Genomic DNA, 14,318 nt, shown 5'->3' on the forward strand with positions numbered 1-14,318 from the left:
ATTGTTTTTTATTAATAAGCCTCTCCTCATAGAGTTATACATATCTACTGCAATAAGGTCTATGCCCGACTAACGGCCTATTCCGTATACGTTATGTAGGTACATTAGTAACTCAACTAACTTTCCAGTATAATATTTACAGTCCCAAGTAAGTCACTCTTTAGTAAAGTGAAGATGTCAGACTGTAGAACCTTTGTGTATTTTATTTAATGAGGTGCCCGTATTATGACCTATTAATGTAGTCGATACGCGTTCAAATGCTGACGTAACTACTGTTCTGAGTAAACGCAATTGAAGGTGCCTTACAATCAACGATATCTCTGTTGTGTGTCGGACTCTGCCTTTTTTCCCCATTTAGGACCGTTGTATTCTAATTTCCAGAGGCGTGGACCACTCGCTAGAGGCCGCTATCGACCTGGGTTCGCTGTAACACCGCTGCTACAGTTTCATGCCGAGAAACAAAGCATTTATATACAATACCATCCGCAAGAGAAACAACCAGCTTTTGTATCAATTTCCGTCATGCATCAGTAAATGTTCACCCTATCAGACACGTTGCTGGAGTATATGACGCTCATAAAAATCCTCCCCTTATGGGAGTTCTTCTATCGACCGGCACTAGTTCGATCCAAAAAAACTTGGAAGCAACAGGTTACTTGTCCACTAAGGTGGGCGCTGACCAGCGGAGAGGAAGAGAAGCAAGGCGTTCGAGTACACCTTACGAATACAAAATAGATGTTCTCATAACATCGTCTTCCTCGTGCTGGCGGTAGCAATATGGACACAGATCAGTGTAGATCTCCAGGCTCTGACTATCTGATCTGGTCGTCTACGGCAAGCAAAGAGTGAACGAGGGATTTGATGAACGGGATTAATCGAGGTTTCCTTGTTTAAATCGTAAAGGCGCCACGCCCTTGATTGATGAGAATACTTAGCAGGCCCATTCCAATATGTCTCTTAATACAGAATGAGACGTGCGTCAAAGGTTGTCTTTCCAAGAGAGAGAATGCCATTCGTACCTTAGGTAGTAGTCACGCTGCTGAGAATGGCTCTATTTAAACGTGCACATTTGTTTTTTTTTTAGTTTATAAGCGAATAGAGAAAAGCTTTTTTGAAGGCGCTAATTTTGAAGACAAGACTAGAGATACACTATCATTTAAGTAATGCCTGTTTTTCCTAATGACACTCTTCAAATAATAACGAAATATTCGCAGTATATATTCTTCTAGTGAGTGATATTGCCAATGGCCAACAATATCTTGCTTGCCGTTGATCTCCATTTATGAAACATATTAGTATATAAAAATCGCGTTTTATGCTAACATCTATCTGCTGGTCGTAACCGATATAGCTACTCTGAGTAGTTGCGCAACGCTTCTGTAGATCTGTCGTTGTGCGACGCAGTGTGCAACTACAGAAAAATTATAACTTGGGTTGGCTATTGTTGCCGATATAAATGATCGACACCGGTGCGTCACCATACACAGTTACGCAACCAACGCTTGTAACTCAGCCATAGTAGATCCACGCAGGCTGAAGCTCGAAGGTGAAGTAAGCAGCAGCGTCATGTCGTCATAAGAAACTAGATCTTGGACAGGAATCAACACTCCTCGTGCAAATCCTTTTTTGTCCTTTTGCTTGTTGCTGTTGTCGACAACAAGCATATCGATGTAACGGACGTGCACCCCTGAGGGCGTTAATAGCGTTTTGGTCTTACGTAGGCAAAGAGAGTAGTCCGTCTCTCGATATGCCAACATACAATCTGCCGTGCGCTAACGATTGCCTGATCCAGAGAAATACACTGAATATATTTTTAACAACCGTAACATCAATTAATTTAATACCTAAATTTGTTTAATTCTATGTACCAATAATTTCCTTTAAGGACAAGATTAAAAAGAAAAACAACGCGAGAGCAAAAAATCCTGATTATAAGGAACAACTGTTGATAATATCTGTAGTGGCGAGTGGCAATATATAGGTAACGTTTCGTTAACAAACTAGCCAATTTCGAAAGCCAATTTCGCGCATTTAGTGCTTCTTCTAAGCAATTTTTTAATAGATTCATCCTTCTGTCTAAGCAGATATGTTTTAAGCAGTTTAGAATAAACATGCGGAAATGTTCCAGCTGTCCTAAAGATAGGCGACTTCCTGTTAGCGTGACGCGGGCTTTAAAAAATTAGGAGAATTATCATGTTCACTTACACACTTTCATATGGTAAACAACAGGCTTCTTCCCATACTTCCAGCAACCAACTGAGCTCAATGCCATCGTCCACTATATAGAAAACTAGTACACTGTAGACAGATATTCTTGATTGGTGCAATGGATGGCTTCTAAAGAAAAAAAAACCTCCGGAGTGTAAAGATATGCAGCGGTTTGAATGTGGTTGACCGGACCGAACTTGAAATCAGGAAAGAAGTTGTTCTAAAGACTTTTTGGAAGGCGACAACGGGGGATGTAAGCGTCCTTGCCCGGCAAGAGAAAGGAGGACAAAAGCTTCGGAGATCAGTCGGTGGTCTGGACTCCTCGTCTCTAACCGGCTTTCCCTGAAAATCATTTAAATGACAAACTTTCGAATCAGAAAACATTCAACAAGTAATCGTATGATGCAATAAGTGAGACCATTCTAAAGCTAAGGCCACAGAGAGACATCAGTTATAAACATATGTTCTTGTCGAGGGAAAAAGAGTTAAAAAGTGCTTATTGAAACATACGGGATATGTATTCACTTGCAGCTAGATTAAGTGAGGTTAACTTGCCCGAGATCGATTTGTTTTTGCCTAGACGACTAAACACGTTTTATGGCACCCTTGACAGCAAAGAGCGATAACTGCACATAGCTATAATTAGAAAAACTTATTGAATGTATAAGCGCGTGCCCATATCCGGTACTCGGGTAGTACTTCCACTAGCTTTTACTCACCTATCTAGTTGTTCCCATGTTCTTTCTTTTTGCCCTTCATTCCTCTCTTCGTTGGACGCCCGGCAGGATCCATGTGAAACAACTGTGGGTTTTGAAGTGTAGACATCGCTCGGCCACTGGATTGTTCGTTGGATGCTAGACAATGAGTCCTTCGTAGTCCTTCTCGACTGGCTTCCTGTATTCTCTGGGATGGGCTTAATGAAAAATCGAGAGATGAGAAATGGAACCACTCATTCGAATGCGCGGAAGCCAATGCAGAGTAGCCGATGGTAAGGACTGAAGAAGGACAAAGACAGGAGGGCAAGAAAGCTAAGAAACGACAAGTTTCGATGAAAAGCCCGAAGGACGACTTAGTCCCGCGGTACTGCACCAGGATCAAGCGTCTCGCGGCAACAGCCGACGAATGGTGAACAAACGGCCCTTATGTGTGGATTACTTGGATGACGCTTTGTACAACAACAGTATAGGGACAACGAGTATAGGGAACAGGGGTACAGCCATCAAGGAAAGATTGTCATAAGGTTAGTTAGTGAGCCAGTGAATTGGATCATTTTTACTTGGTGCTTTCCCCAGCTAGCTCATTAAATGTAATGAAAAACTATTTGGGAAGATTATATTTCGATCAGAACCGGAAAAGTGGTACGGCGCGACAGAGAGGACTCCTAATCTGCAATTAATACCGCGTATCAAATGTTTTCTTCAACTTAGCGAAACACAGGGGAAAACAGTGGTACGAAATTTCTCTGATTTATGCCCATTCCATATATGAACGAACGGGAAAGAGTTCAAGCTGTAATAGCATGCAGACCCTTTTTGTGTTACGTATACGTATGTCGTTTGTCTTTGCAGAAAATAGATATAATCATTCGTAGCTTATTTTTTACCCGCTTAGTATCAAAAGGAATATGTAGGTAGAAAGTAAATGGCTTACTGACGTAAGGTTTCGAGCGAACCGTAGGCCGCATGAAAACGCCAAAGGCAGCCAAACTGTCTTCTGGGTTTCCTTTACCCAACGAGTGGATCGTTTAATAGCAAAAACTAATTAAATGGCAAAGAAGACTGTAAAAACAAACGCAGCACGGAACATCGAATCATAAAATCGAATTGTAGCTATCAGTAATAGATGCCACCAGAACTGTAATTATCAACGGTGTCTTACCTTTGCGCAAGCGATTGTTTCGACTTGCCTAACATCCATCGAATCGGAGCACATTTACCGTTATTGTGCCGTCCTCCATGTAGATCCATTGAGTTCCAGCTGCTGGGCTGGGATCTATAATACAATACTAATGCTACAGCAATATATCTCATAGACGACTCTCGGCTCTTACTTCGCTAGACGTTTGTAGTTCGTACCGCCCATTCAGTTCAAGCCATCTTAGCTCAGCTCCAAAACCCTGCAGCGGATCACAACAACCCAAACGAATCGTGGCTATTAAGATATACCCAAATATTCTTCTTGTTAATGCAACTCAATGAAATCTGGCTGGAACGGAAACGCTCGTGTCTTGTGTTAATCGGATTTAGCAAACAGACTTACTACTGCCGCTATACCTACTATTACAAACTATTGCAGTTTCGGCCAATATTCAGATAGTCAGGGCGAACCGGGGCCGCTGGCACTTAGGGAAGCGAGGCCCACATGTACCGCATGGTTTGACCGCACATCGCAGCATACGCGTCATGTTCGTTACAATGCGGTAAAAATGTCGAAGATAACTGGGGGCATTGAAGACGAGAATCATGCCCCGGGTGGCACTAACAGAACAGCTAGGAGGAATAGGTGTAAGTGCTAGGAGAAAGCCGACATCAGGGTGACTTAGGGAGAGGGAATCCCTTAGGGGTGAAACAGATGTGCTTTGAGGCTGCAAGACGACCCTGGTGTGTGATATGCCGAGTCAAGCAAGAACCACTGAATACGCGCTTGACTTCAGAGAAATATCTAGAGCGAGATGAATTGTTGGCTCGTTTCGTTCGACATGGCTGCGCTAAAAGATGCTCAATTACAGAGGGATAAGCTTAAACAGAACGAAATATCGACGAAAACCAACTTGCTTTTCATGAACAACTTCATGTAACTTACTATAACATGCAAGTGCTATAACCCAGTTGCATCGCCGTAATGTTAAAGTGCAGTTAAACTAGACCAAGAGGCAAGGGTACACCTAAATGCGGCGGCGGTTTTTTTTTTCTTTTTCCTTTGGCAAGTCGAAGCTACGCTGTACAGTGACTTGTATAGGGCGCTTTTCTAAGGAATAGGGTCTGCAAAGCTGCTATTTCTTCCGCCACAGTGGGACCAAAAATGCAACGGGTGTGAAAATTGTATAAACAAATTCCCTTTCATTCCCCCCTGGAGAAAAGCTTTTTTGTAAACGTTGCGAATGCCTACCAATCTACTCGTCACATTGGCTATCATAGATACGGAGTCCAACATATCTGGATTCCTATTTTTAACCCCCAGATCGACACTTCTAGCCCACCTGTCAATGCAGAGGGTTATGAAAGAAACTATGGTCAGAATGAACAGGCTATATTTTAGATGAATGGTAAAATTGTCAACAGTGTATCAGTATTGAACTTTGGTGGTAGTTGGCAAAGTGAAGACGATTGCAGATACAAACAACTGTGCGGGCCACAGTTCGTGATTAAGAATTACGGAAGAATCCGAAGTTTATAACTGAAATATTCAGTGGGCCAGTTATCCACAATAGTCACCTTCAAGGAACCATAGAATGGCTGTGCCTGCAACTAAGCTAACAAAACGCAAGTTGGCTGGGTTGGGTCTACTGGGTCATTTCTAGAATCCCCCAACAGCATCAACATCTGCAGGTATGTGTGTGTTGCACAGGCGGAAAAGCGTGACACTATCTCTAATTTTACTCCAGTGCGGTCTTTCCCTACATTGCATATTTATCTGTTCGTCAAGCGGGTGAGGACGTTGTAGAAAGAAGCTCTGCGCACTTCGAATCCTATCAAGCTATTTTCATCTCCCTTTGGCCAAACGAAGAGCCCAACGGTGGCGACGGTGATCTATTGCTTAGCAAGGATACGCTAGATCGAACAAAACAACCTGAGCAAATACGGTGCTTAAGGCCCTAGTATTTCCAATTTCCTGGAAACTGCACAGAGATCCCAATCAAATCTAACAATCCAAACCTTACGTGGCTAAAGAAACAAGGTCTTCCACACCTAAAAAGTGTAACTAAAACATAGCCTAATAACCGTCTATGATCACTCTCTATGCATTAAAGTAGCGTAACAACGTTAGCTTAGAATAACTTCCGTTTCTATATATTGTGCTTCATTTCCTGTAGCACTCAATAGCACTTCAAGCAGAAGAATCTCTTTCAGAAGAAAGAATGACAGGTACCTGCTGCAACCTATTATAAGTCTACTGGTAGATTTCAACGGGGCTGCATAAAAATATATGGATTACGTTTGCGCGCTCAGTTGTTTAACGTGTGACAATGAATTAGACACCTTTCCCAAGGTAACATTTATCTAGGTAGTTGTCCATTAGTATTTTTCTAGTATAGTGAACAAAATGTGTATTCAAAAAAATGTTTCAATATACTTTTATAATATGAAACAAATAAATCCTTTGACACATGGTACTGTTGTTTGCCAAATAGACAACGCAACTTCAAATAACCTGTATTGTACGCCATTTCCACACTGCATTTGCTGTTTAAGATTGTTATCGATAAATCGGTAGCGCATATTAGTTAGTACCAAAATACGTATCGCACTGCGGTTCGTCCCCTTGTAACCAGGGAATGCGTAAATGCTGGGTGTAAAACTTGGTCTAGACATATTGGTTTCGATAAGACAGTTCTTAGATGTAAACCCGAAAACATTTAACATGTTGACGAACTATTTAATCAATAATTATTTACCTACATGCAAGAGCAAGCAGGGCCAAGACAACGCATCGCTAGAAGTCTCGTTGATACAAAGCAATTGATGAAAATCCAACGCTCTGAACTGTATTTTGTGTAGAAAGATATACCGGTGCGAATACTATGACGATCTGGGTCATAGATGGGAAGTGCCAGGAGGGGTAACCAGAACGGCTGCTTCATGAGCGGGGCTTTGGTGTAAGCATTGGTCGTATTCAGCGGCATATATCATGAATCATCCATTCGTAGCTCTACATATATGTACATATGTATATATAATATGATTGGCTGCATATGTAAAATTAACTACTGTAATAGAATCTGGCAGCCCGATAGAAATTACGAGGGGGGCGCTAGATTTGTAGCTAGCGATTCATTCTCTCTGAGCGCGTTTGTCAGCTATGAACCGAGCAAACCTTACTAAATAATGAAAAATATTCTAAAAAAACTTGTATGACAAAATATGGAGTTACGAAACGTAATAGACCAGGTTGCATATAAATAAGGATCCACATAAACGATGATTAGCTGGTGAAAGAAGACTGGCAGGATTATAGGTGCTTTAGCCATAATTACAAAGAACAAGCATGAAAATCAGAGTTGCGGACATGTACACTGATCCTGAACCGCAAAGATCTCTAGCAACTCGAAGCGTATCAGTGTACGTATTTTACAAGTATACACATTTCGTATTCTATACCGAACATGGCTTTCATGAGATCCATCAAATAATAATAATAATATACTATGAGAATAGCGGATAATAACAATTCGTTGCTTGTTTGCTGCTGCTTGCTTTTCCTGTGACCGAACGAAGCTCAGCATCCACCCCCTCTACTGACACGTTTTCTTTTCGTCGAACCTTTCTGTTGGCAGATACTTCTATAAGAAACGATTTGTTCATTCAAAGCGTACTGGTTACTGTCGCAGTCTATTCAAAGCGCCCCCTCATCTTTCCCTTCTGCATGTACGACCCCGCCTCAATAAGCACTATCCAATATATAATTACCTTGGAGACGCTGAACATCGCTAGCAGGGCGGGAAAATTTAAAAAGGTCCCCAGATGGCATTTGTTGTCTCCAGTCGGCATGAGGCAAAAGCGAAATCTTTAAACCGAAGCTATAACTTGGTGAAACTTGTTTGCTGTTTCGATATCCCAGCACCAGTTGAGGTGTTATCCTAACGGGCACGCGTTTAGCTATTATTTTTCGTGCTAGAAAGTCCGTTCTTTCTAAAATAAATCCACAAATTCATACTGACGTGGGAAGTTTTCATCTTTGAGGATTCCGGAATTTTGCTAAAACTATCGACGACTATCTTGCGAAAAGCGAAAGGCAATCAAGTTGTCCAGATGAACTCCAATGAATAGTCGTTTTAGAATGTTTACATTTTTTTCTTTTTAGCCATTTGGAATCATTGGAATCGTAAACAGTTTGATGAGGGATTCTTTGTGATGGGCATGCTGAGGATATGATACTGCGACAAGTCTAGGTATACAAGTATGCTTTTTTTATTGTGCTTTTTATTGTTTATCCTTTTTTATTTGCTATTTTGGGGAAAAAATCTTTAAAACTAACTTAAGGGCAATTTAGATATCGACCTGAAACAAGATAAAAAAGGAACGGTAGTTACGTTCACTAAGCAGGTTCGTCCTTCACGGATCATGTTAACACAAGCGAAAATTTCCCATCTGAACGTCTATTTTCGTTTAGGTGTGGCCTAAAAGCAGAGCTTAAAAGAGTATAAACTCAAACGGGTGTATCGTAATTGCTTGTATCTACTGTCCATATTTACGGAGCCATATTGCTAGCAACCAAATATTGGATCACGAGCAATAAAGCTATTTTCAAACGGTTTCTTCCATTTAATATCGATTTCAAGCCTACAATTTAGCTTCTTGTCATATAGACGATTGTTGTTCTTTCCAATAGCTTCTGATAAGACCAGTCGTGATTAATTTCTAATACGCTATAGCTATATTATGAGTAACATGTATACATACAGATCCCTACATACAGACAGTGCTAGCCGTTTTTAGGTCACAATTGAGAAAACATTTTTTATATTTTGAAATAATATTGTTAAGGTAACACGTGTCGTTTTGATCAGTACCCTTTGACCATTTTCCCGATAACTAACTCCGATAGCTTTCTCACTATCGAACTTTTGTGGTTTTTTGGACGAAAAATTGTGATATGTAATTTTTGCACCCTTGTACTTATTGAAGGCGAATGAGCATCACTGAGGGAGTTCTGCAGAGAAAGAAACAGACCAGATGTTCTCTGATGGTGACAACTGTATCGAGATGTCTTATTCAAGCTCTCTCAATTTTTTCCGGCATTTTCATGATGCACTATGACGTCTTTTCTGTTCATTAATGCCGGTCTATTTTTTCAATGGGTCGTTGTAATCTGGGCCAGTCATTGGCAGTAGAAGCCCGAATTAATCGTTCTGCCAAGTTCTTCCAACCCCATCAAACGTATAGCATCACTTTCGTTCGTTCGTTCGTTCGTTCGTTCGTTCATCCAGATTTTGTCAAGCATTCCTTTACATTTATCGTACGTGATCCACTTTTTCTAACTTATAATTAACTTGTTTAGGCGTGGTTCGATTTCGATACGCTTCTGTAAGGTTTCATAGCTGGAAATATTTTAACGTCAATTCTTGTGATCACCTTTCTTCAAATAGCTTGGAATTATTTGTTAATAAACGTTTTCATAAACGATATCAGGGCTACTCACGCGTCACTTTTGCTCAACTCTCGCATTAATGTGTAATGAATTTTTTCTATGATCACTCGACCACTGCGCGTAGTATCTGCCTCCAGAACAGGGCCGATTTAATCGTATTTAGGGCTTTTTTTTTTTTGAAAATTCATCCTGACAATAAACCAATTTTAATCTATCCTAGATTTTTGCAAAAATTTCAATATATCTTCAAATGCTTCTATGTTAAGTCTAACTAAAGACATCAAAACAATTTCATTCATAAATCAACAGTATAATTAATATAGCACATCTGCTACTGCCAAAGCTCAGCCTTTAAATGGCCCCAACACCGTGACTCATTTTACCTGAAATATATGACTTTAAAACGATCTAGCTAGGCAAACGGTCAATATTTTTACGATAAGTTAACGTATATGCCCAACTTGAAGTGAAAATGACAGATCCTTTTCTGATCACACAATTAAGGTTCCCATCGCCTGATTAAAATCATGTGACTTAGCCACATTACTACTGGTAGGAGAACTTAAGCACACTAACATGTCGATCTCAGCGAAAAGTTTTGTGGCTTCACCGTGACTCGAAAATAGCTTCGAAGTAAACGTAAGAGTATTTTGGACTTTTTCCAAACCCCAGGACCCGTAATCTGTCGCAAGAGCTAATGCCTTGCTGTTATGCCAACCATTTATTTCCCTAGGTAAAATCAAGCTTAAACGGAAGTAGTGCCTTTGTTGACTCGCTTTCCACTATCTTCTTTGCTGTTATTTATCGGTTTACCGCTGACGAAGACAAAGAACCTGTACAAACTTCCCACATTTGCGCATCTAATTAAACATTGTATCGGATCTTTACATTTTTTTTTTGTGTAATCTCCCTTTGTTGCTGAACAGGCACAATTAACGTGAGCTACCTCATTGTAATCATTTTTCACAATTTGAGATATCCTTTAAGATAAACATGTCGCATATAAATATTAAAAATAACAATTTGTTTTCGTTAGCACGGTAACGGTTGTCTTTTTGTAAGACACACGTAGTTCTTGGCACACGTAGTCCAGAGGCCTTTGTATGTGTCTATTTAAAGGTTCTCCAGTTGGAGGTCGGTGTACCCTCAAATCAAACGACTTTGCAATGAAATCGTCTCCCGTAGGCCGCGTTGATAAGTGGTAGTGCTAAATTGGTTGGTGATACTCTCATGTAATTTTTTATCCCCAGCCCTAACCCTATGTGTTGAGGATTGCTGATAGGATATAGATCTGATTTGTAATTAAAGGTGCCAAATCGTAAATAACCGTGCTGATATTCAAGCGCTGCAGTTACTTCGCGTTTATAAATACGAACCCCTGCTAAGTTGGATGCTTTCTCTGCCCGAAGACAGAAATGTCTGTGATAAATAAATTTGCTTTCACTATGTCACGGAAAGGAAGCCCTCGAAGGGAAGATATGCTTCCGATGTTCCTATGGCATCAAATACGCATTTGGCAAAGCAGACGCTGCATCTAGCAGGTGTAGTATACGCATGCACCTAACGTAGACAATTGAACTGGCTTCCTAACTCTCTGCAACTGATCGCTCGCACAAGTATATACAGTAGGCTCTCGGCCTTTATCAATAACGAGGATGCTTAAGGAGCTATTTACCTATTTAGCAGTTAATCATGTCAGAATTTTGTCCTACTAGTTCTATCTTCTCAGAAACGGACGGTGTTTCCCTGATGAGTTTGATGCTTAGACCCATCGAAGTGCAGCGCGCGTTAACATTTCGAACGACCCCCATGTATGAACGCGTGTATATGTACGTGCATCTGCTACGTACATCACTGGATGAATGATAATACTGCTTCAACATTACAATTGCAGTGGCGGTTGCATACCGTAGGCTCAGTGGGCCAGTTTTGCCAAAAGACGTTCCAAAATGGCTACACTCATTGCTTGAGCTAACACAAAAGAAACCCGAGAAAAGGATAGGGGCCGACATGGGGCAGACAACTTAGCTCAGTAATGTGTCAATGTTGCCTCGTGTTCTAACTTTCCTCAGGCGGCCTCGTTCCGTCTCTGGTATTTGCTTCGCGTAGCTTAAATCTCCAACTTTTCTGGTCCTATGTTCTTGCCTTCCGCACGTTCATTCCCTTTTTTCGACCATTATGCGTGCAGAGAATATTAAGCGAATTAAAGTGAAAAGTAATTTTTCCTGTCGTTGATTACTTTGGGCTTGCATGTCAATAGTGGTGGGCCTGTATATAAATGCGTCCTTGATTCTTGGTTGTGTCTGTCTATGACAACATTTGAAACCATTCGTCTATTATGTAGTGTCTTTTTTGTTGTTGACATTGTTCTTGCTATGTTTGCTATCTGTATGAGGTGCGGGTGGATCATGATATGTGAACGGCCTGTCTGCGTTTGACACCGAAAAGCAATAAGCTTGAACGGGCATTTGCACACTAAAGGAGCCCGGCTTATTGATGGACTCTGGGTGGAACTACAGTTGTATGGTGTACAGCAGAGCAACACACCTAGTGGCGATAAGTCTGTTGAAAGTATATGCGTTCAATGTCGCGGTCTACCCGACTAAACAAACACGTAAATACGAAGAAGTAAGTGTTCTCACAACGTACAAAAGTCCGAAAAATCTAAATATTAGAATTAATCACATGTACGCTTTGCGGTTTGTACTAACGACACGGTTTGAGCCAGCACCGCGGCGGCTCGTTATTAGGCGCAAATAAGAATTCAAAATGGATGCTTAAGGGTGTTCAGGCATTTTCAAGCGCCTGCCATCATTGACCTTATAAATACACTATAGCTCTAATCATTTTTGTACGGAAGTGGCAAGTAGTGTCATTCCTTTATGAAGATATTCTATGGAAAGTGTGTTTTTTTCTACAGTATAGAAGTCCTTATTTCTGAAACTTGTATCGATACCAGACCATGTTAGGTTCGACTTCATTCGCTACTACTGCCGGCCGTTGTAATGCTCCTAGGTCTACTAGAAGTAGATGTGCATTAGGTTCTAGCTATTCTAAGATAGACGGCATGCACTTTGCCGAATCACATGGCAGGGCCTCAAGAGAGTAGTTAGAACTCTTCAATGCCCTGCTAGAATTTCTCAGCAATGTGGCCAACCAATCTCAAGGAAAACGGCATGTTGCTTGGCAGTTACCAACTACGAGACAGGACACAAGCAGACAAAGTCCATAAATGCCAAACTCGCCTATTCCTTCTCTAAGACCAAAGCTCTCTACCTTTAGTTATCCAACGCGACGCGCTGCATCATCAGTCCCCTGGCTAGTGGCTTGCGTATAGTTTTGAGCTTCATTGCCTCAGCACCGGTCTTCTTGCTGGTCATCGCAGCAAGAGTTTATTTTTGCCACTTTTCTTGTAATTATCCTGCCCCATCTCAACAGGCAATGCAAATCGCCTTTTCCCCCAGTTTCATCGCCTCTCGTTGCTCGTTTCTTTTGTTGAACTGATTCGTTTTCATTCGTTCAGATCATTCGCCGTACTTACTCTGCTCGACGCTCTCCTGGGCCCAACAGTTTGCCCGTTCCCAAATTCTTTTAGTCCCACACACTAAAGATAGAATGACGCCGTGGCAGAGGAGATGGCCTGTGAGAAGATCTGACGACAGGTTTTCTTAGACGCAGAGGCCTTAGACCTAAAGTCTAAGGCCTCTGCGTGAATTTGAGGATGAATTTCCACTCTGCAAACTTTAGGTCTGCAGGTGAATCTTAATTTAGCAACGTTACCTCGATATATCGCGTCTGCTTTCTTTTCAAATCATTCGGGTAGCAATAGGCAAGAGAACGACGAAGGACCAAGTGATGAGAGAAGAAGAACAAAACAGGCGTGCACTCTTCGTTTTTTGACTGTTTTGATCGATTGGTTCCCGGTTTGTCCTGGATCGTTTGATCAGAGTAGGGCGCAAATATGGAATGGTCTCCTGCGGTGTAGTGACAAACTGGTTTGTACATATTTGATTGTACAACCGTTGTAGACATAGGAACAAACTTTGAATCGACCTATGACACTACCGAGTGTTACATTTACATATTTTTATTTTAATGCTCTACGAATCATTGAAAAACGTGATAGAGTAGTAATAGTAACAGAGTAGTGGAGGGTACGAATAACAGGGCATTACCCCACTGACTGCCTATCAAGGCGACCACAGTTTCGGATGAGGGCTAGTGGTAACATCTGTCTGTCGATTCAATAACACATACTAAACATTAACTAAAAGTATTAATAAATACCTTATAAAGCACCTTATAAAGCATAGATAATAAAGGTTACGTAGCAGAAACATTTTTTATCTTGATTGTCCAATAGTACTTGTGTCATTAATGAAGCGACGCGTAACAGCATTAACCTATCAAGATCGACTTCTTACGGAACTTCGATATAAGTATTAACAACTCATCCTTAGATGTGCTGACGCTTTCGAATCCACGGCCCGGCCGGTGTCAGAAAAATGAAGTTTTGTTTTTAATCATTCGGCGTTTTCTTTCGCGACGACAGCATCGTGAGATCATCGTCGTTCTTTCCTATTCGTTTAATCGACGATACCAGCTAAGGTGAAAAGCTCCGCCCTTTTTATCACTGAGACCCGAATTGAAGTTTCGAGGTCTGTGTCGTTCGTTAGTTCTGTACCAATACTTACGGGTAAAAACTTTAATCCCAAGCTCAAGGGCAAAGAATAGGTCAGGTCATAAGCGAAAGGTAAAAAGGTTGTCCTCGTAGAGTGCTGGAACGCGTCGGAACAAGCTGG

At 41.2% G+C, this 14,318-nt stretch overlaps 2 protein-coding genes across 4 annotated transcripts in view; one reads left to right on the forward strand and one right to left on the reverse strand.

The window, feature by feature from the left end:
- The window catches only part of LOC111260098 (uncharacterized), a 157,598-nt gene that overhangs the window by 98,339 nt on the left and 44,941 nt on the right, over positions 1 to 14,318 (forward strand). The window lies entirely within an intron of this gene.
- LOC111260099 (uncharacterized) lies at positions 49 to 4,157 on the reverse strand. The gene is made up of 3 exons (XM_022832592.2): positions 4,087 to 4,157; positions 2,928 to 3,121; positions 49 to 2,550 (listed from the first exon to the last, which is right to left on the reverse strand). The coding sequence occupies exons 1-3, from the start codon at positions 4,138 to 4,140 to the stop codon at positions 2,412 to 2,414; spliced, it is 387 nt and encodes a 128-aa protein (XP_022688327.1). The 5' UTR covers positions 4,141 to 4,157; the 3' UTR covers positions 49 to 2,411.

This window comes from Varroa jacobsoni, unplaced genomic scaffold, assembly GCF_002532875.2.
Source record: "Varroa jacobsoni isolate VJ856 unplaced genomic scaffold, vjacob_1.0 scaffold_399, whole genome shotgun sequence".
Lineage (NCBI taxonomy): Eukaryota > Metazoa > Arthropoda > Arachnida > Mesostigmata > Varroidae > Varroa > Varroa jacobsoni.